The 26,183-nt window shown below is 35.9% G+C and overlaps 6 protein-coding genes and 1 long non-coding RNA gene across 8 annotated transcripts; 3 read left to right on the top strand and 4 right to left on the bottom strand.

Moving 5' to 3' along the window:
* On the bottom strand, positions 1–2,908 carry LOC111789325 (AP2-like ethylene-responsive transcription factor AIL1). Its single transcript, XM_023670050.2, has 9 exons — positions 2,627–2,908; positions 2,075–2,528; positions 1,912–1,994; positions 1,754–1,762; positions 1,449–1,537; positions 1,299–1,372; positions 1,114–1,164; positions 763–839; positions 1–650 (listed from the first exon to the last, which is right to left on the bottom strand). Exons 1-9 carry the CDS (start codon positions 2,772–2,774, stop codon positions 73–75), a joined length of 1,563 nt encoding a protein of 520 aa, XP_023525818.2. The 5' UTR covers positions 2,775–2,908; the 3' UTR covers positions 1–72.
* Positions 2,909–5,394: 2,486 nt separating this feature from the next.
* Positions 5,395–9,675, bottom strand: LOC111789327 (uncharacterized). Of its 2 annotated transcripts, none has more exons than XR_002814312.2 (3): positions 9,486–9,675; positions 8,506–8,944; positions 5,395–5,868 (listed from the first exon to the last, which is right to left on the bottom strand). It is a non-coding gene; the product is annotated as an uncharacterized LOC111789327 (long non-coding RNA). The 2 variants fall into 2 exon arrangements; XR_015419936.1 differs by having other exon boundaries at positions 5,395–5,860.
* Positions 6,406–7,297, top strand: LOC111789326 (transcription factor MYB114). Its single transcript, XM_023670051.2, has 3 exons — positions 6,406–6,586; positions 6,673–6,802; positions 6,922–7,297. The coding sequence occupies exons 1-3, from the start codon at positions 6,406–6,408 to the stop codon at positions 7,196–7,198; spliced, it is 588 nt and encodes a 195-aa protein (XP_023525819.1). The 3' UTR covers positions 7,199–7,297.
* Positions 9,676–10,110: 435 nt separating the features above from the next.
* On the top strand, positions 10,111–12,610 carry LOC111786483 (small ribosomal subunit protein uS3x-like). Its single transcript, XM_087120994.1, has 6 exons — positions 10,111–10,284; positions 10,373–10,520; positions 10,658–10,829; positions 11,851–11,905; positions 12,008–12,139; positions 12,230–12,610. The coding sequence occupies exons 1-6, from the start codon at positions 10,255–10,257 to the stop codon at positions 12,410–12,412; spliced, it is 720 nt and encodes a 239-aa protein (XP_086977120.1). The 5' UTR covers positions 10,111–10,254; the 3' UTR covers positions 12,413–12,610.
* A 423-nt stretch (positions 12,611–13,033) lies between these two features.
* On the top strand, positions 13,034–18,814 carry LOC111788830 (developmentally-regulated G protein 2). Its single transcript, XM_023669362.2, has 12 exons — positions 13,034–13,190; positions 13,452–13,537; positions 13,667–13,734; positions 14,470–14,546; positions 14,955–15,135; positions 15,343–15,399; positions 15,981–16,055; positions 16,189–16,308; positions 17,272–17,442; positions 17,788–17,901; positions 18,007–18,177; positions 18,345–18,814. Exons 2-12 carry the CDS (start codon positions 13,468–13,470, stop codon positions 18,438–18,440), a joined length of 1,200 nt encoding a protein of 399 aa, XP_023525130.1. The 5' UTR covers positions 13,034–13,190; positions 13,452–13,467; the 3' UTR covers positions 18,441–18,814.
* LOC111788829 (putative pentatricopeptide repeat-containing protein At5g37570) lies at positions 18,609–21,204 on the bottom strand. The gene is made up of 2 exons (XM_023669361.2): positions 20,054–21,204; positions 18,609–19,778 (listed from the first exon to the last, which is right to left on the bottom strand). Exons 1-2 carry the CDS (start codon positions 21,081–21,083, stop codon positions 19,132–19,134), a joined length of 1,677 nt encoding a protein of 558 aa, XP_023525129.2. The 5' UTR covers positions 21,084–21,204; the 3' UTR covers positions 18,609–19,131.
* Positions 21,205–24,508: 3,304 nt separating this feature from the next.
* On the bottom strand, positions 24,509–26,087 carry LOC111789008 (protein BIG GRAIN 1-like A). The gene has a single exon (XM_023669621.2). The coding sequence runs from the start codon at positions 25,876–25,878 to the stop codon at positions 24,778–24,780; it is 1,101 nt and encodes a 366-aa protein (XP_023525389.2). The 5' UTR covers positions 25,879–26,087; the 3' UTR covers positions 24,509–24,777.
* Positions 26,088–26,183: the final 96 nt, after the last annotated feature.

Here is a 26,183-nt window from a genome sequence, read left to right as displayed (position 1 = left end):
AATTAAAAAAAAAAAAAAAAAAAAAAAAAAGACTTATTTCTAATTGCCCTAAGCTAATAAGCTAAGCTAAGCTCATTCATTCCATAGAGCAAACATTGGAACCTGATGATGAGCCAATGTTACATCATTCTCCACCTCCCTATTTTCATCCCTCCCATCTTCATATTTTGCTTCCTCCATTGAGTAATACCCTTGTGAATACTCTCCTCCCCCAACCCCGACCCCAAACTCTCCGTTGTTCTGCACCATACAACACTTCGATGCCTCTGTCTCATTCCTCGAACCCATCAAACTCAAGTCATCGTTCATCTTTGCCACATTCTCCTCTTGTTGATTATCGTCATCTTTACCACCATTGTCGCACCAAACCATATCAACCAACTCATGGTGACTCTCAACGTCACCATTCTCAGTGATAGCCAAGAGAGGCTGCGACGACGTTGGCGAAGCACATGCACTATACTCCTCAGCCGTCGATGGAATTCCATCTTTCAACGGCGAACGTTTCGCAAGGTCACTCGCAATAAGAGTCGAGCTAGAACAAATCCTCTTCACGTCATATCTACTAATGTCGAAATTAGTTACCGCACTCGTCCCTCTGAACTTGATGGCCGCTATGTCATAGGCCTCCGCCGCCTCCTCTTGTGTACCTTAGAATGATAAAAAAAAAAAAAAAAAAAACACAAGACATGATCTCCTATAGATTGATATATAAAATCATAACACACATTTAATTTGATAATATAATGGTTAATTACTTACTAAATGTGCCAAGGTACAAATCCTTATTTCCTGCAACCCTCCCAATTCTAGCTTGCCACCTTCCATGTTGATGATGTCTGACCAAAAACAAACAGTAAAAGAACCAAACAACCTTAAAAGACAATAGGAAAAAACATGAAAAAAAGTGAATTTCAAGCATTAATTACACTACTAGTAAGCAACCAACCCAACAAATGAATTAATATTAATATTAATAATTGAAGAAAAATATATAGAATATATTTATGGTGTTGCCAATGATAATTGAAAAGGACTGCAGCTGGGACAACGTGCATAAAAAAACAACACAAACTCCATTATTAAAGTTCAACTTTTGGGTTTGCGCCATACCTTGTTACTCCTCTGTACATTGAAGCACCTCTTGAGAATCCACTGCTTTTCCTGTTCACACACACACACACACACACACAAAAGGAACCTTCAAATCGCGTCCCGACCCAACAAGATGCCTCGACGATGCTCCCTCGAGAACTCGACTTCAAACATGAACATTATCGGACCAAACGAAATATTACCTTCTCAAGTTGGCTACGAACTCCTGACGGGTCATGTTCTTCATCTCTTCCAACTCGTTTTCGTAAGTGCTCAACTGAATAAATCATAGCGTTACGTAAAAGAACGTTGTATCGTCGAATATCAGACCAAAAAGAACATAACAGACTTACTGAAAAATTTATGTGTGTGGCTGGACCCCAATACTTAAGTGCAGCTAAATCATACGCTCGTGCTGCTTTTTCCTCCTTATCGTAACCACCTGATTAATAAAACCAGATATACAATGAATCTTCAATCTAAATAATACAACCAAATTTGATGATGCAAAATAATAAAAGTGAAATAATTGAAATGACATAAATAATAATACTCTATAATGATATGGATGGAATAAATAAGAACATAATAATTAAAAAGAGAAAATATAGGTCCATGAGATTAAATAAATAATAAAGAAAAATAGTTCTTCACCTACCGAGATAAACTGCATAGTCGGATATTTGATTGATGCCACCAAACCAGACATCCGACCAAGAATTTTTGCACAATAAAACATCAAAACAATAGTTAGTTTATTGCTCCAAAATTGTGGCTTAAAACGCTATCATATGGGATGTTATTTAATTTTGTTACCTTGCCTTCCCTTCCTTGTTTGGCCCTCTTTTCTGCAGCTGTTGTCCCACAAATGAGCTTCATATCTCCCTGTCCATCTATGTCTATACAAAAATCCCAACAAAAAATCAAAATCAACCCAAAAAAAAAAAAGGTTCATTTAAGAACACAAGAACAGGGGTACCTCGTAACACCACGAAACTGGGAGGTTCTTTGTCCAAAAGTATCAATGGACTTCCTAGGAACAGGTTCTTTAACCGGAGGCTTCCCTACCGGCATCGGTCGTTTCCGGGAATCCACCGCCATGTGCGGCGGCGATGGCAATGAAACGATGTCGTTATGCGAGTTGGGGCTCATCCCAAGAGATAAAGATCGAAACCCACACTCGTTTTGGGGACTCGAAGTCGTAGGACCTAACCACGACTTGTAAATTGCATTACCATTATTAGAAATTAAGGAGTGATGATCCGTCTGATAATGGTAATTATTATTGGTATTCGCCTGGATGAAGTTGGTGTTGTTATTATGAGTCTGATCGTTTGGCGGTGAGTTTGAATAACAATTCCCCAAAAAATCCTCAAGCTTTGGACTTTCCTCTTCATTCCTTGCACCCATTTCATTCTCGTACGATCTCCAATCTATGAACCCCCACACCCCAAAAAAAAGATGAACAAAATTAAACAGAGCTTTTCTTTTCAAACACCTCCTCTGTTGTTTTTAGTAAACAAGAACATACCGTGTGCGGCGGCGATACAGAGGGATCCGTCGGAGCGGAGCGGCATGAGAGGCGGGAAGCTGCTGGGGTTTGGGTGTTGGTCGTCGGCGGAGGTGGCGTCATGGATTTTGAGGTGGGGAGTGAGAGAGAAACCCAACCAATTACTCATTATTGTTCTTATCCAGAGATGATGGGTTTAATTCTAGTTTCTTTTTTCTTTTTATGGTTAGTTTAGAGAGGGTGGAAATGGTGGAAATGAAGGGAGATAGATAGAGATGAAGTTGACGAAGTTTTTTGAGATGTAATGGGAAGGAAGAGTGGTATTTAAGGGCTCAAAGTTTTGTTTGTTTTTTTATTTATTTTTTAAAGAAAGTGGAATTTTTTGGAAGGGAAAAGTAAATATTGCGTGAGAAAAAAAAAGGGTATAAAAGTCCAAAGGGTTGTTTGTCTCCTCGTCTTCATATTCTCAGACCTCTGTTCCTCTGTTCCTCTGTTCCTCTGTTCTCTGTTCTCTGTTCTGTAATGAAATTAGCTAAACACCATTGGAATTCGTGCCCTTTCTCTTTCATTTTCTTTCCTTAGCCCTACTAAATCATTTTTTTGCTATTTTACCCCTTTATTTTCATAGGATTAAGATGTTGTTTCCAACACCTGTTACCAACAAGCTCCTATCTTTTAGTCCCTCCTTAAATTCTTCAAATCCAAGTGATGTCGAGCTGAATTAGAGTTGCGTCCAAATGTCTTTCTTTCCTATGGTATATAGTCAAGTCGATGATACATACTTTTACTTGTTTGGTTTATCTGTACACAATTGTTCTTCCTTGGCTCGATCCTTTTTAAAGGTCTCGTTTGGAGTTAGTCGCATGTGCAACCCACATTGTTGGATACTAAAGGGTCTATAAAAATGGTAGGATACCTTACTTATAACAATGTAGGTGTTTAGAATGGGGGAGACTGAATTTAATGAAACCTTTTATAAGTAGTGTGTTTACCTATATTATTATATACATTAAATCCTTGATTTTAAAGCTTAAAAGCTGGTTAAGCTTGTTAAGTAGTTTTTAAAATGGATAAACATAATTAAAACGTAATCATTTTATTTTTTACAAATTTAGTAACAGGACATTATTATTTTTCAATTTTGGATTTTTTTTAATTAAAGAAAAGAAGAATGCAGAGAGGACAAAACTTAAAATCAAGTTCACATGATGGATAGATCTTGAGCGTACGATATTTACTTTTGGTGGGTACGAGCGACAGCTCTCGTCACTGATCAGATCAATATTGCCAAATGATTCAACGGTCGTGATTTGTTTGAAAGTGGTAAGCTCCTTCAGTTCTGTAAATTCACAACCAGCCACACTTTTCTTTTTACTTTTTTACTTTCTTTTAAGCGAGAAAACAAAATTAAATTTTCTTAGGATAATGCCAATACATTACCGGCAACCGGCTACCGTTTCGTTTTGCCGACTCCAAGTTTGAAAACCACCGACTTCACTCGCGAGGGTGTTACGTGAATGTTACTCGCGTCCCCACCTGACCACCATGATTCATCCAATTAATAAATCATTGGGGAAAAGAAAAAGGAAATTCAAGTTTTTTTTTTTAAAAAATCATATTTATAAATTTGAAAAAACTATTTAATGATCCAAATTGTGAAAACCGAGCTAGCTGGGGGCTACTGCAAGGAATCCAAGCACCAGACAAAAGGGCCCATGTTGGAACAAATACAGCCCAATGGGCTTGAAAGCAACGGCCCAATTGTTCGTGTTTCAACTAGACGGGCCCACGGTTGAAGATTTGGGCCCTTTTGATTCTCAAGGTGGACTTTAGAATCATCTTTTCAAAACACCCCTTAATATGTATAATACTTTATTCTTCTAATATGGTTGCAATATCCAATATAATATTTGTTTTATAGGGATTGGATGTATTTGAAGTGTCGATAAATGGGGTTGGTTAATTGACTTTAAATCTTAAAATAATAATAATAAGTGGCACTAAATTTAAGAAAAGAGTATGACAATTAAAAAAAAAAAAAAAAAAAAACAGTAACAATAATAATAATAATAATAAAAAGATTGATGTGGATCAATGAAGAAGGTGTGCATTAATGTAAAGCGACAAACAGAAGAAATCTAATTCATGTTTCAGCTTTTAAGGGAATATCAAATTAAGCAAAAAGTTGGAAGGATTCAGGACACCTTTTGGTTTTGCTTTCTTATTTTAATCTTAAATCACACTTCCCTCGATTATCATCGAAAAAATGTATGGTTAACATCAAAATATCGATGTGAAACTAACTCAAATGGTCTAGACATTGCTTAATTACCTTTTCATACATAAGTAATCTTCTCTGTGTGCTAAAGATCTTCCCTCAACAATATGATTAAACAAAAAAGAAAAAAAATGCAATCAAGTATGTCGTAAGAGGCTACAAATTTATTAATCTCATTAGCTACATAAATGAATGTTACAAAACTTAAAACTTTATTATACTATCACGTTAAACAAATGTATAGTTTATAAAATTGAAACTACGTAAAAGCTATGCATGGGAAATGGATATGATTTAATTCTCACCTAACCCCAATTTAAAGTAAATCTTACTTTAAACCTAATTTTGCTTTTTGTTTAACATCTTCCTGTTGTTTGGTATTGTGATAAAGAAGCACAGGTGGTTTTCTGATAATAAGAAATTAAAGAAATTGAAAAAAAAAAAAATGCATAGTAGTGTTAGCTCAGCTTTGGACAGAGAAATTAGGAATAAGAAAACTTAAAACCAATCAAATTGTAAATTCATGCAATTCTGATCATAAAAAATAAAAAGGAGTTTTGATCTTCTCTCCTTTCTATGGCTCTGAAAAAGTTATATTCTTTCAACACAAAACACTTTTCTGTTCTCTGCTTCCTTATTTTTCACTTTGTCCTCCATGTATAGCCATTCATTTCTCTCTCTCTCTCTCTCTAAAACTCATGTGCTCCCCTTCTTGTATTATTGTGGTTTCTTCTCCAAATTCGAGGCATTTCTCCCTCTAAAACGCCTTTCTTTCCCTCTTGTTTCTGATTTTCATGAGAGTTCCTGACTTCCATTTGTTCAAAATAATTCAACAAGATTGATGGGATAATACATTGTTTCGGTGGGGGCCATGGGAGTGGTACCAAATGTTCGACGACATCAACTCTTAACAACTGCTGGATATGATCTTGAGCTTTGTGCTTTGTCGTCCGGAGGAGAACAACTTGATTCTGTGGCTAAAGACCTTATAAATCACGACTTAGTGATGAAGATCATGGTATATGATTCTAAAAATATAACAACATGGGCTATTTGAGATTCAAAATTTAAATACCTATTCTAACAGAACAGCCATCTGATCCTATCCCGTTGTATTTGTTGTCCAGAAAAATCTTAGGGTATTAAATTTTGCTCAAGTAAAAAAAAAAAGAAAAAAAAGAGAAGATTAGAAAATATCATTAGAATTTTGATGTGAAGGAAATGATAATAACACCAATAATCCATTTTTTTAAAAGAGGATCTTTTGCTAGCTGTTGTCTGTTGAGTTGTACAACAGTGAGCAACTATTTAGAAGCAGACTTTATATCTCACTCAATCATCGACCTCATGATCAGAGTGTCCTTTTCCTGAAAGACTGCCACCTCCAAAAAATTATTCCAACCTCTTCACATATATCTCTAATTCCCACCTCCGGTCTCCGTTATAGTTTCACATCTTTAAGAGAAATAAAGCACTCCTCTAACACATAATCCCCCCTCTCTCTCTCCCCCCTAAAGTTCCAATGACTGAAGAAGACTCTGTGAAAAGAAAAGTGAAACAAGTTGAAGGAGACATAAATGAGGCTGAAAATGTGAGAAATGGAGTCAATAAAGGCGCTTGGACTGCAGAAGAAGATCAAAAACTGGCTGAAGTTATTGCCATTCATGGAGCGAAAAGGTGGAAGACGATTGCAGCCAAAGCAGGTGCTGCTTCACTCCTTTTTCAACTTCTGTTTTCCAACTTCAGCTGCAAAGCAAATTTGGCTCAATGGGTTTCTGAAATCTTGCAGGTCTCAATCGGTGTGGGAAAAGTTGCAGATTAAGATGGCTGAATTATCTCAGACCTAACATTAAGAGAGGCAATATATCAGATCAAGAGGAAGATTTGATTCTCAGACTCCATAAACTTCTCGGCAACAGGTCACATTCTTACCTAATTCGCTCTGCAATTTTCTCGTTTCAGTTATCTTCTGTTTCATAATCTGAAAAGGAGTTTTGATTTTCTGGGTTGGGGGGAGTGCCTGATTGGTTTTTTTCAGGTGGTCTTTGATTGCTGGGAGACTGCCCGGGAGAACGGATAACGAGATAAAGAATTATTGGAATTCTCATTTGAGCAAGAAAATGAACCAACATAGTGAAAAAGAAAGTGACATTCTCAAAAGAAAAGGGTGTAAAAGGAAGGTAGACACAGAGTTGAGGGAAGAGGAAACATCTCAAGAATTTGAAAGCAGCTCGAACTTGGAGTTTGATGTCGATAACTTGTTTGATTTTTCCAATGAGGGGCCTGATTTGGAGTGGATGAGTAAATTCCTCTAATTGGATATCATAAGCAGTAACTATAAGCTTAGGTTGTTAGTGCACTGCACTCTCATTCAAATCATTAGTGATTTATCTAAAATTTTATTGTTTCATTCATAGCCTTCTCCAAGTATTTGGTTGCGGATGAACTGGTTCCAACTAACTTGATCTTGCTCTATCTACTCTACCTGCGATCAACTATCAAAATATCATATTCCAAACTCCAAAGATTGTAACTCTTTAAACTTCTCCCAATGTAATGAAAGACAAGAAAGTTCGACCGTAGGAACCAGCAAGAAACAGCTAGCGTGAATATGGAAATCTCCTAAATTTAGAGGGAGAGAGAGATTTTGTGCTACATATAGTAATCCCTCAAGTTTAGAGAGAGATTATGGAGTTTTCTAGTGCACTCAATAAGAGGGTATGGTTTAAGTTTTCTAGATATTGCCTCATAATCCAAAGCTGTGGTGGGGATATGAAAAGAATCATTCTGAAAGACAAAAAATTGTTCACTTTTTTTCACGAGTTAGACCAATTTTTCAGATGGTCAGAATCAGACAAACAGTGCAGACCAGCATTCCTCCACCACATAACACTCGGCCTGATATGGTCAGAGTATATCTGGTCATTCTTGGATTTTACCCAAACAAAATCAGATGTGCACAAGTTTACAGAAAAGCTGAAGTACTAATCTACTATTATCTACATAACACCCAGACGGTCGCCAAACTCATTTGTTTGTGTTTCCTCCTGCCTATTCCATCAAATTGGCCCCCAATACAGCTTACTATTATAACTTCATGTTCCCAGCTAACTCTTACCATGGAGAAAAACTTAACAACAAGAGAATTCGTATACCCCCAGCACGTTGCCTTGAACTGATCTATTTGATACAAAGACTAAACACAAAGTACGTCACTAGGCACCAGACAAGGTGCAAAGGCTAATCAACACAAAGTAATTTTATCTTGAACTGATCTATTTGATCAGACAAAATATGGCAATCAGATAGGAATGAGCACTTGTGATGGTCAATAGCTGCTATGATAAGAAAAATATGGAACTGAGTAGGGTAATCGAGAATTTGAGCTTTCGTATCACTATTCGGAACAAAATATCCTTTGGCTTTCATATTCTACGTTAAAACAACTAATTAAATAGGTCTATCAAATAAATCGATAAATAATTATAGACTATGGACCTTGACAGGTATGACTCTGTAACTCATCTTGATATGTTTTTTTTCCATCTGGGTAAGAGCCTAAAATGTGTAGTTTGTAAAAAAATAAATGGACGAGTTTAAAGCCCTAGCAGTGAGACATTACCAGACTGCACATTAGCCCCAAGCAATGGAGCAGGTAAAATATACCACCAACTCCCCATCAATTCCAAAGTTCTGCAAATAGGCACAGGAAAAAAGATAAATCAATAAGATACCTAGCTACTAGGACTTGAAAAAACCTTAAAACTCATGTGAATATGAAAAACCATATATTTATTCTTAGGTACATTAACAGATTTAAAAGCTGCTATGAACTTGGAACAATTTTATCCATACACGGCCCCTCAGAGAAAGGCGATACAAAAACGAATGTATAAAACATTGAGGGGTACTCATCTGATGCTACATTTGCAGATGATCATGCTTCAGAAAGTTCCCAAATCTAGGTTGCTCGAGCCTTTTTCTTTCACCCCAAAGAATATACGATGATCGGTGTTTTCATAAATGATTCATGACCAACATCAACATCAGAGGTCTATACTCTGCACTTTCAATGAAGATACCCAATCAATTAAGATGTCAATTTTTATCGAGTTTTTGTAAGATATTTTCCATTTCCAGCCAATTCTTCTGAAAAGCAATTCCCCACCACCTCATTTTCTTCTCCCAAAAATTAAAGAAAACAGAATACAAACGCAACTTGAACATCAATGGAAGAAATGAGTCAATATCAACTCATATTATATAAATCAATAACTGTCGCATCTGGACCTGTTGAGAGTGCACAGTTGACAAACACAAACTTCAAAGAATAGAAACAATTAGGATAGTGAATTGTCGTTAGTTTCAAGTGAATTGGCAGACAGAAAAGAGACTATTTCATAACTCAGATGAATACCGAGATGTCTCGATGAATTGACATGAACAAATCTTGATCGAAAACCACATCAAAATTAAACAGAAACTATGAAACAGTTCTTCTATTATCAGATCAACTGAGTCTAAAGATTGAATAAAGCTCAACTGTTCAATGCATCAAAATATAGCATAATAAGCTCAATTTGAAGATGAGTTTGTTCATACATCGTCAAGAAGCTCATCTTTCCGAGTAGAAATAGAAGATTCCGTTGAAGCCATCATTTTGCCCCGTCGTGGACGGCTGGAATGGAACTGCCACCCCTCCGTCTGGGGTACAATCTCCGACTTGGATCGGAAGATCTTGTTTGGGCTTTGCATTGGGCTTCAATTGTTCGGTCCATTGCAAACTCAAAAAAATTTCTCCATTTCTTTTTCGATTTTGTTTCTGGTTTTATGTCTTTTAAAATAGAGAAAATTGGTCGCAAATTACTTCGTACTTTTTTCATTAATTTTAAATATTAGCGTGACAATTTGTGATTGGTTCAAAATTTCATCCAACACGTCAATTAAAATGAAGGATATTAATTGACGCCATAATTGAAATAATTATATCCATCTTTTAATTATTAGACGCACATCAATTTTTTAATTTTTTTTCGTTAGTAAAAATAAGAAATTTTAATTATTCTCTTAGATTTTTAAAAATATTCTTGAATTTCAAAATTGATTTAAAAATAATATATACGAACTTGTGAGAATTGAGGTTAAAAATGGAACTTTTCAATTATGCATTCAACCTAATAAACATGCAAAAAATAAAAATTAAATAAAAGAGATTAAAAGGTCGAGATATCGAACAGGATGCCTCTTGGTATCAAAAAGTTTTCGATCGTCTTTCACTGTTCTCCACCCGAAGGCCAAATTCACTAGGGCTTCTGTGAGACTTTGAGAGCTCACCAAAGAGATAAGCTGTAGTGTTCGACGACATTCATTCATGGCTTCCCAAATGAGCAAGAAACGAAAGGTTACTTCGTCTGATTCATAAGCTATTAAGAGTCGGATGCCTTTTTTCGGTTCATCTAACGATCATTTTTGTTCTTAATTGGATTTAGTTTGTCGCCGATGGAGTTTTCTTCGCTGAGCTCAACGAAGTGCTGACCAGAGAGCTTGCTGAGGACGGCTACTCCGGCGTCGAGGTTAGGGTTACGCCGATGCGTACTGAGATTATAATCAGGGCAACTCGGACACAAAATGTTCTAGGTAATATTTTTGTTTCTGGTTTTTTCAAAGCTCTTGGCGGAAAATTTATAATTTGGATATGAATCATGCTCTTTAGAATGATGCTTTTTTTAGTTTTTTTTTTTTCTTTTAAAGAATGTTCAAATTGATGTGCGCAGGTGAGAAGGGAAGAAGAATCAGAGAATTAACATCTGTTGTTCAAAAGCGGTTTAAATTCCCCGAGAACAGTGTTGAGCTCTATGCTGAGAAAGTCAACAACAGAGGTCTTTGTGCTATTGCTCAGGCTGAATCTCTGCGCTACAAGCTTCTAGGAGGGCTTGCTGTCAGGAGGTCTATCTTATTTTCTATTTTGAAACTCGAGAGTTTAATTCGTTTCGAAGATAGATACAATTTTTCATGTTCCTCTAGATATTTATTCGTACTTTGAATTCTATATTCAGAGAGAATGTCTTCCTAGTGTCGTCCATAATCTGTATTCTGCAACGATAATCTCCATGTATGTAATAATCTTTGGATGGGGTATGGTCAAGGTGTTCCTTAGAAACTGTCTAGACATTTAAAATTGTGACTTGTCTTGTGGTATGCATGATTTTTTTTTTTTTTTTTTATATTTTGAGCATTGCATACATACCTTTTCCAATATGTATGGGTTAAGAGATCTCTTCAAAATGCTTATATGTACTGAAGGAGTTTATAGTTTCCTAGAACTGTTGTTCTTGCATAGTTCTGGGGATTCGGAAGCTCCACAATTTTTTTATTTTTTATTTTTTATTTTTTATTTATAATTTGCATGGAGGTGAGCAAATGATACTCTGTGCCTAAGAGGATTAGCTGTATGTATTGATAAGCACATGTTAAGGTAGACACATTTGTACACCTTGCCTTGCCTGCCCTTCTTTTTCTTTTTTCATATACTTTAGGGAGTGCGTTGTTTTTAGGTGGTTTATTTGGTCATAGTCATCCTTGGTTGGCCCATTGGTTAAAGGTGTAAGCTGCAAACTTAAATGAGTTTGAGGTCTACAAACTTTCTATCTAAATGCTTTTAAGTCATAGTTTCAAGGAGTTTCTGGATTCTGATTTGTAGATAAATAGTTGTCCCTTGGCTCGAGAGTGACAACTTGACCTTGATAAATGTTCTTGATCACATGATTCTTCTTCATATTTATGGTTTTTGGTGTTGTTTTTATTTGTTCTAAGAAATTATGGAAGTGAATTTATACTTATCGTGCTCAATTTTTAACAAGAACATATATACTGAACTCATGGGAATTTTTGATGTTCCTGTATTCTGTAGTTTCTTGATTTATATATTTTATTATGGTGGGCTGATCTTTCTTCCTCATTTTTACAGAGCTTGCTATGGTGTTCTTAGATTTGTTATGGAGAGCGGGGCGAAAGGATGTGAGGTCTGTGTTGTTCCAACTGTTATTTTCTTCCACAACTTTTCTGGTAAGCCACAGAACAAGCACCTCTTTCATGTCGCTTAATTGTTTCATTTCTATATGCAGGTCATTGTTAGTGGTAAGCTCAGGGCACAGCGTGCAAAGTCGATGAAGTTCAAGGACGGATATATGATATCGTCCGGTCAACCATGCAAAGATTACATTGACTCTGCCGTGAGACACGTCCTCTTAAGACAGGTTAGCTTTCACCCTTAATCGAAAGAAAATCTTCACCATCTTCCATATTGTCAATTGAATACCAATTGATTGTGATTATTCATCTTCTAGGGTGTTCTTGGGATTAAAGTTAAGATCATGCTTGATTGGGATCCTAAGGGTAAGCAAGGACCCACCACTCCTTTGCCTGATTTGGTTACTATCCACACACCCAAGGAGGAGGAGGACCACATCAGGCCATCATCTGCTGTTCCTCTACCACCAGCCGCTGAAATAGAGATTCCAGAAGTATAATGCTGAGCCGTTCCATACTCACTTGCAGTATAGGAGGAATGAAGAGATTAGTGATATATTAATTCCTAGAGTTTAATTTATGGGATTTGAGCTTACCTCTTGTTACTGTTTTTGTTGCTTACTATTGGTTTGAATCTGGAGTTAAAATTTTTTTGTAGACACTTTTAAATGAATAACACAGGCGTGGTGTTGGTTGAATGGTGTCTTTCAAGCCAATTAGTTTTGGCCATCTGTAAATATGTAGATTTTTTTCTTCAGCCTGTTGAAACAATATAATTTACTCTCAATCAATCATTTGTACTAACATTCTAATGGCTGATTGAGAGACCTATGAAAGAAAAAAAAATCTACGTGGATAAGATTTTCATTAATGGTTTGAGTTTTATGATTATGAAGTTTTACTAGACATGTAAAATATCAATATTTTAACCACTATTTCAGTAATTCAAGAAAATTTAAAAAATATTTAAAGTATTTTTATTTTTAGAATTTATTATTATTTATACTTATATTAGAGTTAATATACGTATTTATAAAAGATATTAAAGATAATGATTAATATTCATATCCAACCTCTGATATAAATATATATTCATATTTTTCTTACCCTTACAGAGCCGGTGGACCTTTTGAATGAGTGGGCCTCTGAAAAAGCCCAATGCTGTTCAATCTAATTCTCGAGAGACCTACTCTTTCTGGCCTCTCTTTCCCTCCACCGTCCCTCCTCCTTCCCTCCTCCGTGATTCAAGCCCCACAGATCCTCCGCTAGTCGATCACAGTGAGTCATATTCTACGTTCTTGCTTCCGTCATCTTCTTTGTTTCTTCGGTTGTTTTGTAACTTTCTGAATTATTCATTCATAACTGCAGCTCACGGTTCGTTGAAGCATACAATTGAACTTAAAACTTGAATTCATGATTCTGATCGATTTTCTGTTGCTTTCGTTTATTCTTTTGGAAATTTATCGATGTACAAAACAGACATTGATCGGAAGTAATCAACTTCTATTGTTTTGTAATGCTTCGATTGTGGTTTTGCAGTTGAAGACGTAGCAAAATGGGAATAATTGAAAGAATTAAAGAAATCGAGGCCGAGATGGCTCGGACTCAGAAAAATAAGGCCACGGGTACTGGGCTTCATCCATTAATCTTTTATCATCGGTCTCTTCCTTTTACTTCGTGCTTGTACCAGAATTTTCCCGTCCTTTTTCTGGTTCGTGTTCAAAACGTTGTCTTTTGTATTTCTCAAAATGCAGAATATCATCTTGGTCAGCTGAAGGCAAAGATAGCAAAGTTGAGGACGCAGTTGTTAGAGCCTCCAAAAGTACGCATATCTTATGTTTCCCAATGTCTGCTGGTTACTTCATTTAGTTTTGTAAGCTATGTTTAAGTGAGACCTGTGCGAATGCATCTGCTTCTCTCGTGATGTACTCCCTTGTTATTGGAAATTGACAGTTCCCTATTAGTTCTAGTGTTTTCATCAAACTACACGTCAATTTGTGAATAATTCACTCGTTATTGTCACCGAGAAGTTCAAAATTTAGTTCAATATTGCCTCTTTAAAAGAATTCTCTAGTAATTAGTTTGAGCTAGGTAAATACAAATCCTTTTCTTTTTTTGGTCGTTATCTTTCTTTATTTCCTATAAATGTCATAGATCCAAATTCATATTATCAATCATTTAGCTAGTTCATGATGTATCAAGGATGATGCAATGAAAGAGACAAACGTAATAAGAGGTTTCTGTTTTCCTACCCTAGGCTTTATAACCATTTATCCTCTTTCAACCGTTTTACAATTCATATATTCTGTGCGCTTGATGCATACTGCATACTGTTGTTTGTTCTGCATACTAACGAACTAGTTCATAAAAGTCACTATTTGATGTACTTTGATAGGATGGTAGTTCTTAAATCTTTGTTTTCAGAACATCACCGATTTTATTCCATGCTCACTTTGCCAAGACCTACTCTTTATTTTTTTTTCTTGGCCCCCCTTGTATGGTGTGACTCGTGAAAATTTGGATTTCTTATTTACTATTTTTCACATGGTGCATTCAGGGTTCAAGTGGAGGTGGAGAGGGTTTTGAAGTTACCAAATATGGCCATGGGCGTGTTGCACTCATAGGATTTCCCAGGTTTTTGCTGTTGTGACTTTACAATAGTTATTTCTTTTAAAACTGGAGAAAAGAGATACTTGAATTTGATAGCGGAAGCAGACCCATCTAGGGGGCTCTGAACAAAAACTTGACTATAAAAACTTAAGAACCTACGTGCTCTGATCTTCCAGATGTTTGTGTCCAAACCATGTTAGGCGTCCTAGTTTTTCTTCTCTTCTTTTGATAAGAAACAAGAGCTATTATCATTCTAATTTTTTTTTTTAAATAATTAATGTGGTTGTCAATTTGTTTTTTGAATTGAGTTTCTGGTTCGATATGACCTTGTCGAATTTATTACGTAGTAAGTAATTGTTGTCTATTCATCTATAGAATAACATTGTTTTGATATCAGAGGAATCAACCTGACAAGTCTCCTTCCTTTTGTAGTGTGGGAAAGTCCACACTTTTAACAATGTTGACAGGCACTCAATCAGAAGCTGCCTCCTATGAGTTTACAACACTTACTTGCATTCCTGGGATTATACATTACAATGACACCAAAATTCAGCTACTTGATCTTCCTGGAATTATTGAAGGTGCATCTGAAGGAAAGGGGCGTGGTAGACAGGTAAAATATTATTATTATTTTTAGGCTTATACCACACAAGAAACCATTTTTTAGATGATATGATCTCATGATTTATTTTATTTTATTTTATTTTATTTGAAGAGTAGTTAAACACTTTTGTTTTTGTACCACTTGAACCACTTCTCTTCGAACTATTCAATATAATGGGTATCATGGATGTTAAATAATCTTGAACTGTATTTATAGGTTATTGCTGTTTCCAAGTCTTCAGACTTAGTCTTGATGGTTCTGGATGCCTCAAAAGTAAGTCTTAACTGCCTTATTCTCTTAATGTGCTCCTTTTTTTTGGTATATGATGAATTATTTCACTTTTTTATGTTCAACGCTAAAACTAAGGCCTCTGATAAAGCCCTATGATTGAGTTTTCACAGGGAAATCTGGAACAATAATAAAAACATTAGTTCTTCATTAGCAAGAACTGTTTGAAAGTCGAATATCAATTCACGTTTCTTATTGGTTTTTTGTGTTCAGAGAATATTGTCCCTTCCAAATACATGACATTCACATGGGTCTCGTCACAAGCAAATTTTTCTCATGATATGCTAGGTCCCTATAAGGCCAGTATTTTGTTTTTAAACTTCTTAGTCATACTATGACGACTGGATTCTTCTATTTTATTAACTATCTGAATATGCCTATTAATATATGCTACATTTTGGAATGTTTATTTGATATTGTTTTATTTTCCATTCTACTGTTTTATAATCAGTTCAGAATCATTTTCTGTAGTTTACTTTAATTTCTTTTTAATTTTTAGTTCTCACCTTCTTATGGGTGTAATTTAAGCCAACATTCTATGCTATACAATTTCAATGTATCTTTAGAGTGAGGGCCATCGCCAGATTCTAACAAGGGAGCTGGAAGCAGTGGGTTTGCGTTTGAACCAGAGACCACCTCAAGTAAGTTTTGGCTTTACTAGTTTTTTCATTAGTGTTCCCATTTTCTACTTCAATTTGGCTGAATTAGAAAATTCTTCTCATTCATCCTTGTTGATGGTATTTCAATTTTCTCTGCGTTAATTCTTACATGCAGATATATTTCAAGAAGAAAAAAACTGGTGGTATTTCATTCAATAGTACACTTCCTTTAACTCATGTTGATGAGAAGCTCTGCTATCAAATTCTACATGAGTACAAAATTCACAATGCAGAGGTATAGCTTTTAATTGAACTTAGATTACTGGTTTTTCACACTTAATTTCTGATCTTTAATGTTGGGTTGCCTGCCTTCCATGGCATAAGTGATTACTTCCTTAAACGTTCTACTTTTTGTTTTTGTTTTTTAATGAATTTTTAATTTCCAATTTCTTGGTTTTTGGGAAGCAAGAAAAAGTCCATATTACTGAACAAGAAGTCACAAAACTGGTCATAGGTGTGGTCGTTCCCAAACAGAATATGTAGGATACATAAAAAGTCTCTCCACTTAGCTATGAAGAGAGAATAATTGAAAACAAGTTCTACTAAGCTATTGTGGTTTCTATCTGGCGCTCGTGGTTAGCATCAATGCTGATTCAAATATGACAAATCCAATTTAGTGCAGATTGAGCTTTTAATTTGTTTTTTCTTAGAATATTAAATTACATATGGTATGGGTGGATTTAAACCTGGATGCCTTAGCTAAGCTAAGTTGTCTAGTATCTATGGGACCAGGTGGATCCATCCCTGCAAATTCTTTATTTCCAATTATAGCAGGTAAAGACATCAGGGGCAAATAATATTTAGCATATTCTTGATAACATAAAACCGATTGTACTAGAGTTTATCTCCAACCTTTGAAAACAGCCGCTTTGTTCCACTTTGTACTTTTTCTCTCGGCTTCCAACTGAAGCCCAAAACTTTTGCAAAGTTAGGTCACCTCTGACAGACGGTTCCAAGCATTTGGAGGTTGACCTTTTGGTGAGGAATTTAAGCAGCACATATGCATGAATATTTTTCTCTTTCTTCTGTACGATATTTTTTCCGTTCTTTTTTTTTTTTTTTTTTTTTTTTGTGCATGTTCATAGATAGAGAGAGGATATTAGGCTAGTTTTACACCATTCTATATCTAACATATCCACATGCCCGTTATGTTTGATTTTTCTGATGACTTCTCAGTGGAATATGTTATTTTCTCCAGGTACTCTTTCGAGAGGATGCTACAGTTGATGATCTTATTGATGTAATTGAGGGGAACCGTAAGTACATGAAATGTGTGTATGTCTACAACAAGATTGATGTAGTTGGTATTGACGACGTAGACAAGTTAGCCCGTCAGCCCAATTCTGTTGTCATTAGTTGTAATCTCAAGGTATGTTCTATCATTTCAGTTTCCTCCTAGTTTGAATGGAGAATTTAATGTTTATTTGCCTTTGGATGTTCATATTGAACAAATATTGTAACATGTCTTGCATTCTCGCACTAAAAAATCTTCAGCAATTTGCTTCTGAGTTTTGACTGTAACGTGCTGATATGCACAATCTTTTCTGGTTTTCTCTAATCTTCTATTTGTTTAAATAATAAAATGTTACCATATATTCTGAACCTGTAGTTAAGTTACATTCACATCACATCTGGTGTGAACTCAAGGTAGTATAAGCAGTAGATCCATTGTTTATATGTGACTTACCAGTTGAAATGGTTTTTATTTGGACAGTTGAACTTAGACAGACTACTATCTAGGATGTGGGAGGAGATGGGCCTTGTTAGGGTTTATACCAAGCCTCAAGGCCAACAACCTGATTTCTCAGATCCAGTTGTTCTTTCTGCTGTATGCCTTGCCCTCCCTTTTCCCTTTTCCCTTTTTAAAACCATTTATTGATGTATTTGTTTTAATCCTTTTCTTTTTGACACTACTCCATGAATGTAATTTTAGGATAGAGGTGGCTGTACAGTTGAGGACTTCTGCAATCATATCCACAGGAGTTTGGTTAAAGATGTCAAATACGTGCTTGTATGGGGTACAAGTGCAAGGCACTACCCTCAGCATTGTGGCCTTGGTCATGTTCTTCATGACGAGGATGTGGTCCAGATTGTTAAGAAAAAGGTACAGAAAGTTGTTTGTCTTGGCTAATTTAACTGGGAACTTTTTGGAACCTATGACATGATTCCTCACTATTCTTTTTTATTATGAAATGAAAGATTTTATTTATTTGTGTATTTTGGTTGTTTATATGACACCTGCAACCTGCAACCTGCAATTTGATTTTTCAGGAAAAGGAAGAGGGAGGGAGAGGTCGTTTCAAGTCACATACAACAGGTCCAGCTCGAATATCTGACAGAGAGAAGAAGGCTCCTTTAAAGACTTAATTACAGCATTTGATAATACCACGCAGATCTGGAGTGTGCTTGTTTGAAGTAGAGCTACTACTCGTTGAAGATTGTGACATATCCGGATAGTTTTATATCCTCAATCAATCCACGAAGGTTTTGATGAGCGATTATTGTGTTGCATTCACTGGCTCTGCTCAGCAACGGCAAGTCTTTCTTAGACCATGATGTTATTGGAAGTTATTGATAAGAAATCCTTTGTATTTTAAATGTTTAGATTGACTAGAACTACAATTCCATGCAATGTTCTCAAAATTATGAATTTATGAAAGATAGGCCAAAACTTTTATCTGTTAGTTTGATTTAAATATTGAAATTTGAATCACCCAATAATATATTACTTTTGTGTCTAATTCTTACTGTTCTCTTATATATCAAATTGTAGTATATTGATAGAAGAAACAACAGCTTCTACGGAAATGTTGCACACATGTATAGAGAAAGCACATAGGAGTTTAGAAGAGCAGCCATGAATTTAGCATAGTAATCGGTAGAATCATCTGTTCTTGTTGTAAATAACAGTTAGGGTTCTTCTATTACAGCCTGAAGTACGTATTGCCTTGTATTGAACTTTCTGAATACATATTTTGTCTACTAATACTGACCTGTCAAATGTACATGTGCACAAAAATATCCCTACAACATTGAACTAGTTCAGAAAATTGCTCATTTATGTAGATCTTATCCAGCTGTACCCCGGAGATTTTTTTATTCCTCTTTCAGCCATCATATTCCTAACCCTCTCTGCTTCATCCCATTCCTTCCTCTGAGCGTATGTATTTGCCAAAAGCACATAATTTCCTGTATTCTCAGGCTCCATTTCAAATAGATGCCTAGCAGCAATCTCCCCCAACTCCACGTTACCATGGATCTTGCAAGCTCCTAGCAATGACCCCCATATTTTAGCATCAATTGCCCTTACCTTACCCTTTATAAGGCTGTATGCCGTTTCAACCTCACCAGCTCTTCCTAGGAGATCAACCATGCAGGTATAATGCTCCTTTACCGGCTCAATGCCGAAAACCTTGTTCATAAGTTCAAAAAGCTTGCATCCTTGTTCAATCATCCCTGCATGGCCACAGGCATTTAGTACACCAGTGAAACATACTTGGTTTGGCTTTATACCTTCTTCTTGCATCTTGGAGAAGAGATCCAAGGCTTCGTTGGCTTTTCCATGGTCAGCAAGGGCTGTGATCAACGTACAGTAAGTTACCACATCTCTATCCTTCATTCTGTTGAATTCTTCTCGTGCCTTTTTAATATCGCCAAATTTTGAATGCATGTGGATCAGTGCATTGGAGACAAAGAGATTCCGATCTGCATTTCAAACAAAAAACCAATAAGACATTAGCATTTTTATTTTAGAATAGAGAAATGTCCTTTACTTTTGTCTTGTCTTCTATGATTTATAGGCTTTAGAACTTAGAACTCAATGACACAGTTGGACAACCTAGTAGAACAGATCTTGTTCGAGTAAGGTCATTGATTTATAGGCTTCAAATCAAGCCCGTGCTCGATTCTACATTCTATCATATTAGTCAAACTCAAGTGCTGAAAAGCCTTTGACCTTGAATATAGCATAACGAACTTACCACAGCACCCTTTTTCAACCTGGTTAGTTAATTTGCTGGCCATCTCAACATCCCCTAGTTGAACACAAGCTGATATTGCTCCTACAAATGCTACCTCATTGGGTTCCAAATTTTCTTCTTTCATTTTCTTGTACAATTCAATGGCCTCTTTTGCATACCCATTTTGAGAATAACAAGTCACCATTGCTGCACAACACAATGCATCTGGTACTGATATTTCACTGAAGATCTTTTCGGCCTCTAAGACGTTGTCGCACCTCCCATAACCTGCTATCATAGCAAGCCAAGAAACTGGACCTTTCCCTGGCATTGCATCATACAACTGCTTCGCAGCTTTCATGTTGCCGCAGTTGGCATACCCAGCCACCATAGTTGTCCAAGAAAATGAATTTCGCTGCCCCATTTTATCAAACAACTCCTGTGCATCATCCATCATTCCCAACTTACAGTATCCTCGAATCAAAGTAGTCCAAGCAACAATATCCTTATCGTCTATTGCAACAAACACATTCCTAGCATCCAGCATGAATCCACATTTAGCATACATATCCATCAGCGAAGTTAGCACAATCTTGTTTCTCAAGAAACCCAACTGCACAACCCTTGCATGCACTTGTCTTCCTTCAGACACCACTGGTATACTAGCGCAGGCCAAGAGCACCGACGAGAATGTAAACGCTGATTCCAGAACGCCTGCCTGCTGCATCATAGCATACAAGGATATGGATTGGCCAAAATGGTAATGGTGAACATAACAGCGAATGAGAGAAGTCCATGTGAACTGATTTTTAAAGTTGGGTATTTTGTCGAACAGGTCGTGGGCATAGAACAAATTGTCAGGTGGAAACTGAAGCAGCCGGGTGAAGAGACGGCGGAGAAGATGGGCTTTGGGTGAGGATTTGATTATAAGGGCGTGAGTTTTCTCGAGTTCGATGACATTTTGGCTAAGGTTGATGTAGTGAATAATGGTGGATGAATTTATGCGACGCCACCGGAGGATTGGCAGAGGGCGGCGAAGGGTGGCGCTCATGTCATCACATGAAAACTCATAAAAAATTAATATACAAACTGAACTGAAATTGAGTACAAATCATGAAAATATCAAATTGGTAAGGCGCCTACAAATTTCGAAGGGAAGGAAAAGTAAATTATAGGAGAACGGTCCACTTGCGGATGTTATGGAAGGATGAGTGGGCACACGTGTTGATGAGCCACACGTGTGCTTTCTAAATGGGCCCAGCCCATCACGCGCGATGATGTAAAGTCACTAATGGGCTGCCCCTCCAAATCCAAATCCAAATCCAAATCCAAATCCAAATCCAAATCCAAATCTACCACGCTCGCATTGTGGGCCCAAATCCCAACTTGAGCCCACCAAATTTCTATCACCAACTCATGGAATATATATACCATTACTATAAGCGTCATATTTCTCATAAAATACATAATATTATTACTTTATATATCATGGATATGATACAAAAATAAATAATGTCAAAATATAAATTTAGATTTTTTATGGTAAATCCATGAGTAATATTTAGAACTATAATATTATCTTTTTTTTTTATATATATTTAGAACTATAATATTACCTTATCATTTATATTTTTCAATATTATAAGAATTTTCTTTTTTTTTTTTTTTTTGGTATGAAAAAGTAAGATTATTTTTTAAAAATATTTATTTTTAAAACAGGGTAGTTAAAGAATTTATTAGGTTCAATAGTTGTTAATACTATTCAACTTGTAAAGAGACAAGTTTATTAAATAAAGTAAGAAATTGTCTATTCAAACTCAACTGTTTCATCAATTATTCAATGGAATAGTTACTTGAAGGTGACGAAACATAGAAAGTCGATATCAACTCCCACAATGGTTCAATAGTTATTAATAAGAAATACTGTTCAATTTTAAAATTCTTTTACAAATTTTTAGACCGATAATTTCGATGTCCTTCCACCAATTGAAACGTTCCACCAAAAGATATTCGGTGCACTCTTTATTTTTAAAAATAAAATGAAAGCACTTTTTGTATGAATTATGAAAAAAAAGGGGAAGGTATTTGAAAACCCTAATATAGAGAGGGGTCCTTACATGAAAGTTGTATATATAAAAGACAAAGGCACAGGATAGTGTTGGAGGTGTGCATGGTTGGCAAGTAACATAACATTATGCGAACCCAACAATTAATTCTTCTTTCTTTCTTTCTTTCTTTCTTTCTTCTTCTAATGCTGCTGGGAAGCTTCCTACCTTCACCATCTTCAGGGTCCCCCTCTCTCTCTCTCTCTCATATTCCATTTTTGTTTCATTCCCGGTTATCATCTCCACGAACTCGAGCTTCAACATCTCTATTTCTCGTTCTCAAAGTCTCTTTTTACTTGAATTTGTAAGTATCGACGATCTCTCCAAAATGGCTATTCCAAATTCTATACCAAAAAGACGTTTCTATATGAATTTATTTCCGTGTCAAAATGTTGCATCCTAACACGCATACTACTTATGAAACTTGAAGTATCATCAAAGATGCTCTACCACAACGTCTTGAGACTAGGAATATATTGAAGTATGTGCATATACCTATCAAGGTTGAATTAGTTAATCAAAGTTTAAAAGTAGTTAACAAGAAAAAGAAATTAAAAAAGAAAAAAAGGTTGAATCAACTTTATATTTTGTTGACTTAAAAAGGATAAATTAAAGTTGGAATAGCTTAATTACAAAAGGAGAAGCAAGGACAATTATATGCTGCAATTTAAAATTTTTAAAATATATATGAAGAACTAATAATTTGAAATAATTTTTAATCATACAAATGAGAGTAAAATTATAAAGTTTACTCAAATTTTAGGGGACAAAGAATTGTGTGATTATTTAAAGAAGTAATGAAAGTAATAATAATTAATAATTAATAATTAATAATTAATAATTAATGATTAATGAACATGTGTGGAGCATATTATGGGGAAGATAGACTCACCAAAACTCGATTATAAAAATTGCCTTTTTGTATTAATTAAAATATTATTTAAAATTAATTAAAATAATGTGTTGCCTTTTGCCCACCATGCATCTCTCTTCAATCTCTAACCTCTACCTAACCTATGAATATAATCATAATCATACTATTAATAATAAATAATAAATATGATTATATTTGGATTTAAAGTCAAAGCAACAAATAATACATATCATCAACAACATTAGTCAACCATCCCTACTAACACATTATTTCACCTAATTATTTCTCTCAAAATCTGTAATATTACAAACCCACTGTTAATTTTAAAACACGTGTACTAAGGAGAGGCTTTGACAGTCTTGCAAGCAATGTTTTGTTTCTCTCTCCAACAAACCTGATATCTCACAAAATCTCGAACTAAATTTATCAATACTAATCCTAGTTCTGCATTATTTTCAATCAAAATGATGTTTTAAAACTTGACCCATGGTCGCGTTACTAAACTAATGTAGATTTCGAGCCTTCACATCGTTGAAAATAAATAGTCGTGCAAGGATACTGTAAGAGACTGGAAACACGCTACATATGAACGGGCGAGGAAAATTATATTTTAAAATGTATGGATTTGGAGGTAAATTAAAAAAAGATTAGTTGATGGATGGGATTAAAGATATAATTAGATAATTAAGAAAGGGGTAGAGGGTAGGGCATTTGAGACCCTATTTCTTCTACTTTTGACTATAGATTATAGGCTTTTCCTTTTCCCACGCCCTAAGCTAAGCTTGCTTTCTAAGACCCTTTACATATTTTATTTTATTTTTATTTTTATTTTTTTTTCATTTTGGTTCCTAAGAATTAATAAATTAACTTTGCTCACTCATCATTTTGTGGGTCCAACCCCCTCTCTCTCTCTCTCTCTCACTTCCATTTATGTGTAATTGCAGTAATTAATCCCCGACATTATTTATTTAACTGTGAGGTTAAGTAAAAGAATGTTATTTTTTAGCATTTGGATGTAGCTGTGATGGGAGGGAGACCAAAAATGGAATGGGGACATGGAGGCACGAAGTGAGTGTGATCATTCCTAGTAAAATATTCGAATTTCTGGAGCTGTTTTGTTAAAGAAAACATGAGTAAGAGAAGATTGGAGAGATAGTATGAAAATTAAAGGACCAAAATTAAAGAAGCAAAATTAAAGGCCCAAAAACAGGAATTGAATTGGTGTCAAGTTGAAGCAAGGAATGGCCCCCACCCCCACTCAATATATCAAACCCAACGCACAACAACGCCACTTCACGCACTTACAAAATCTGCCCTTTGCTTTTATTATCCCATCTCAATCTTATATGTTAGAAGAATTGGTCATTTTTAACGCAACCCCAATGTTCGAAAATTTCTTGCACCAACGTCCTTCAACTTTAATTTAACATGAATATCCATGATGACAACCACCATTATGATATTTATTCTTTTTCTTAAAGCTCAAAAACTCCAAGATTAACACTTCCAATTATCGCCTCTCATGTTTATTGTATTTAAAACAAGCATAAACCCAACCATCTCAAAACATTTCAGACTAAATGTACAATAACTAGTTAAGATTATGAAACAATCAACCCAACATGTATCTATTTGAATTCTCCAACACTCATATTGTTGAACTAGAAAGAAGAACGATAATAATTTTGAATTCTCGCGCCCCGAAAATTAATTAATTACTTCAAAAAAGAAAAACTGATAGAGAAGCAAATCCCTTGGGAATGGAATTACACAAGCAATCCCTTAGCAATGGCACAATTTGTTTTGAAATTTGTAGTTTCGTAAACTGGCAACTCCTCTCTGTACCTTTCGATTCCAATGACTGAAAGATTATCCAATTCAAACAGATCAGAACTGGAACAGCTCACTGCATCATCTTCTTCATCTTCATCCTCGTAATCAAACCCTTCATTTCCCTTACTCTTCCTCGGATGCTCTGTTTTCACTTCCTCTGTTTCAAATTTCCCATAACTTTTCAACCCTTTCTTCATAATGGGTTCCTCTAGTTTCTGCAAGCTTCTGTGCCCATATGCCTCACAATCCTCGTCCACAATTTCACTCACAGGACAGAACCGAACCGATCTCTTAACGTTTCCTCTCGAAGACGGCGTTTTGCTCAGACAAGACCTCGAAAATGACGAAGCAGAGGAACATGTCGATCCCTGGGATTTCGCTTTTGTCGGCATGTCGTAATCCATACTCCTTGGATTCGTCGAAGGATTCGGTGTCTTTTGCTTCGTTTTTGGGCTTCCGCCATTGAAGAGGGAGTTGAGAAAATTTGCGAGGCGGCCGCCGGGGGATATCGGCTGCTTCACCTTTTTCAAATCGTGGTAGATTTTTGAAGCTTTGGATTTCGTTTTAACCAACCCATTTTCGTGCTTTGCCTTTTGAGTTTCGGTTTGAGTCCACGGAGTTGTTTTGATCGGCTTCGGTCGGTGCAGAGCACGTGACAGAAGCTCCGATTCCGACGCGGAGTATCTTCTGCCGGCGGTGGAGGTGGATTCCGACGAGCTGGAGCTGGAAACAGTAAAATCGCGAATGTTTCTAACTTTTTTCCTATCCATCCACTTCTCGATCATACAAGCTCGCCGGAATTTGACGGCTTCGTCGTCCTCTGTTCTGGCGGTAACCACACTCTGTTTTGTTCTCATGGTGGTTTCTCTGTAAAAAAAGAGGTGGCCGTCTTCATCCTGGTCGTTGGATTCGTCGATGGAACGGTAGATGGCGTCGAGAAGAGAGGAGGAGAAAGAAGGATTGTCACGGCGACTACGACGGCGTTGTGGGAGGTCTTGATCGTGTCTCTGAAACGACTTATCCCACAAATCCATGAAAGACGAAGAATTTGAGGCAAATAAGGATTAATTTTGTCGGAAAAATAAAAAAGTTGGTGAAAATAAAGAGAATTTGGGAAATTCTGATGATGTTTTTTGAGTTATCAGAGTGACAGAAACCGGAAGGAAACAAAAGGAGAGTTGGAAGTTCTCTTTTTTATGGGTAATGAATGGCGGAGAGAGAAAATGATGAATCAACAAGTCCACGCCTGAGAACACCATAGAATATGATTGCCTTACCCCGTATTTCTATTACATATCAATATCAATTTGAGCATAGTTGAATCTATTATATATCAATT

Source organism: Cucurbita pepo, chromosome 2, assembly GCF_057944985.1.
Source record: "Cucurbita pepo subsp. pepo isolate OVF chromosome 2, ASM5794498v1, whole genome shotgun sequence".
NCBI lineage: Eukaryota > Viridiplantae > Streptophyta > Magnoliopsida > Cucurbitales > Cucurbitaceae > Cucurbita > Cucurbita pepo.
The sequence above is the reverse complement of the archived record's forward strand: the minus strand, read 5'-3'. Positions and strand labels throughout refer to the sequence as shown.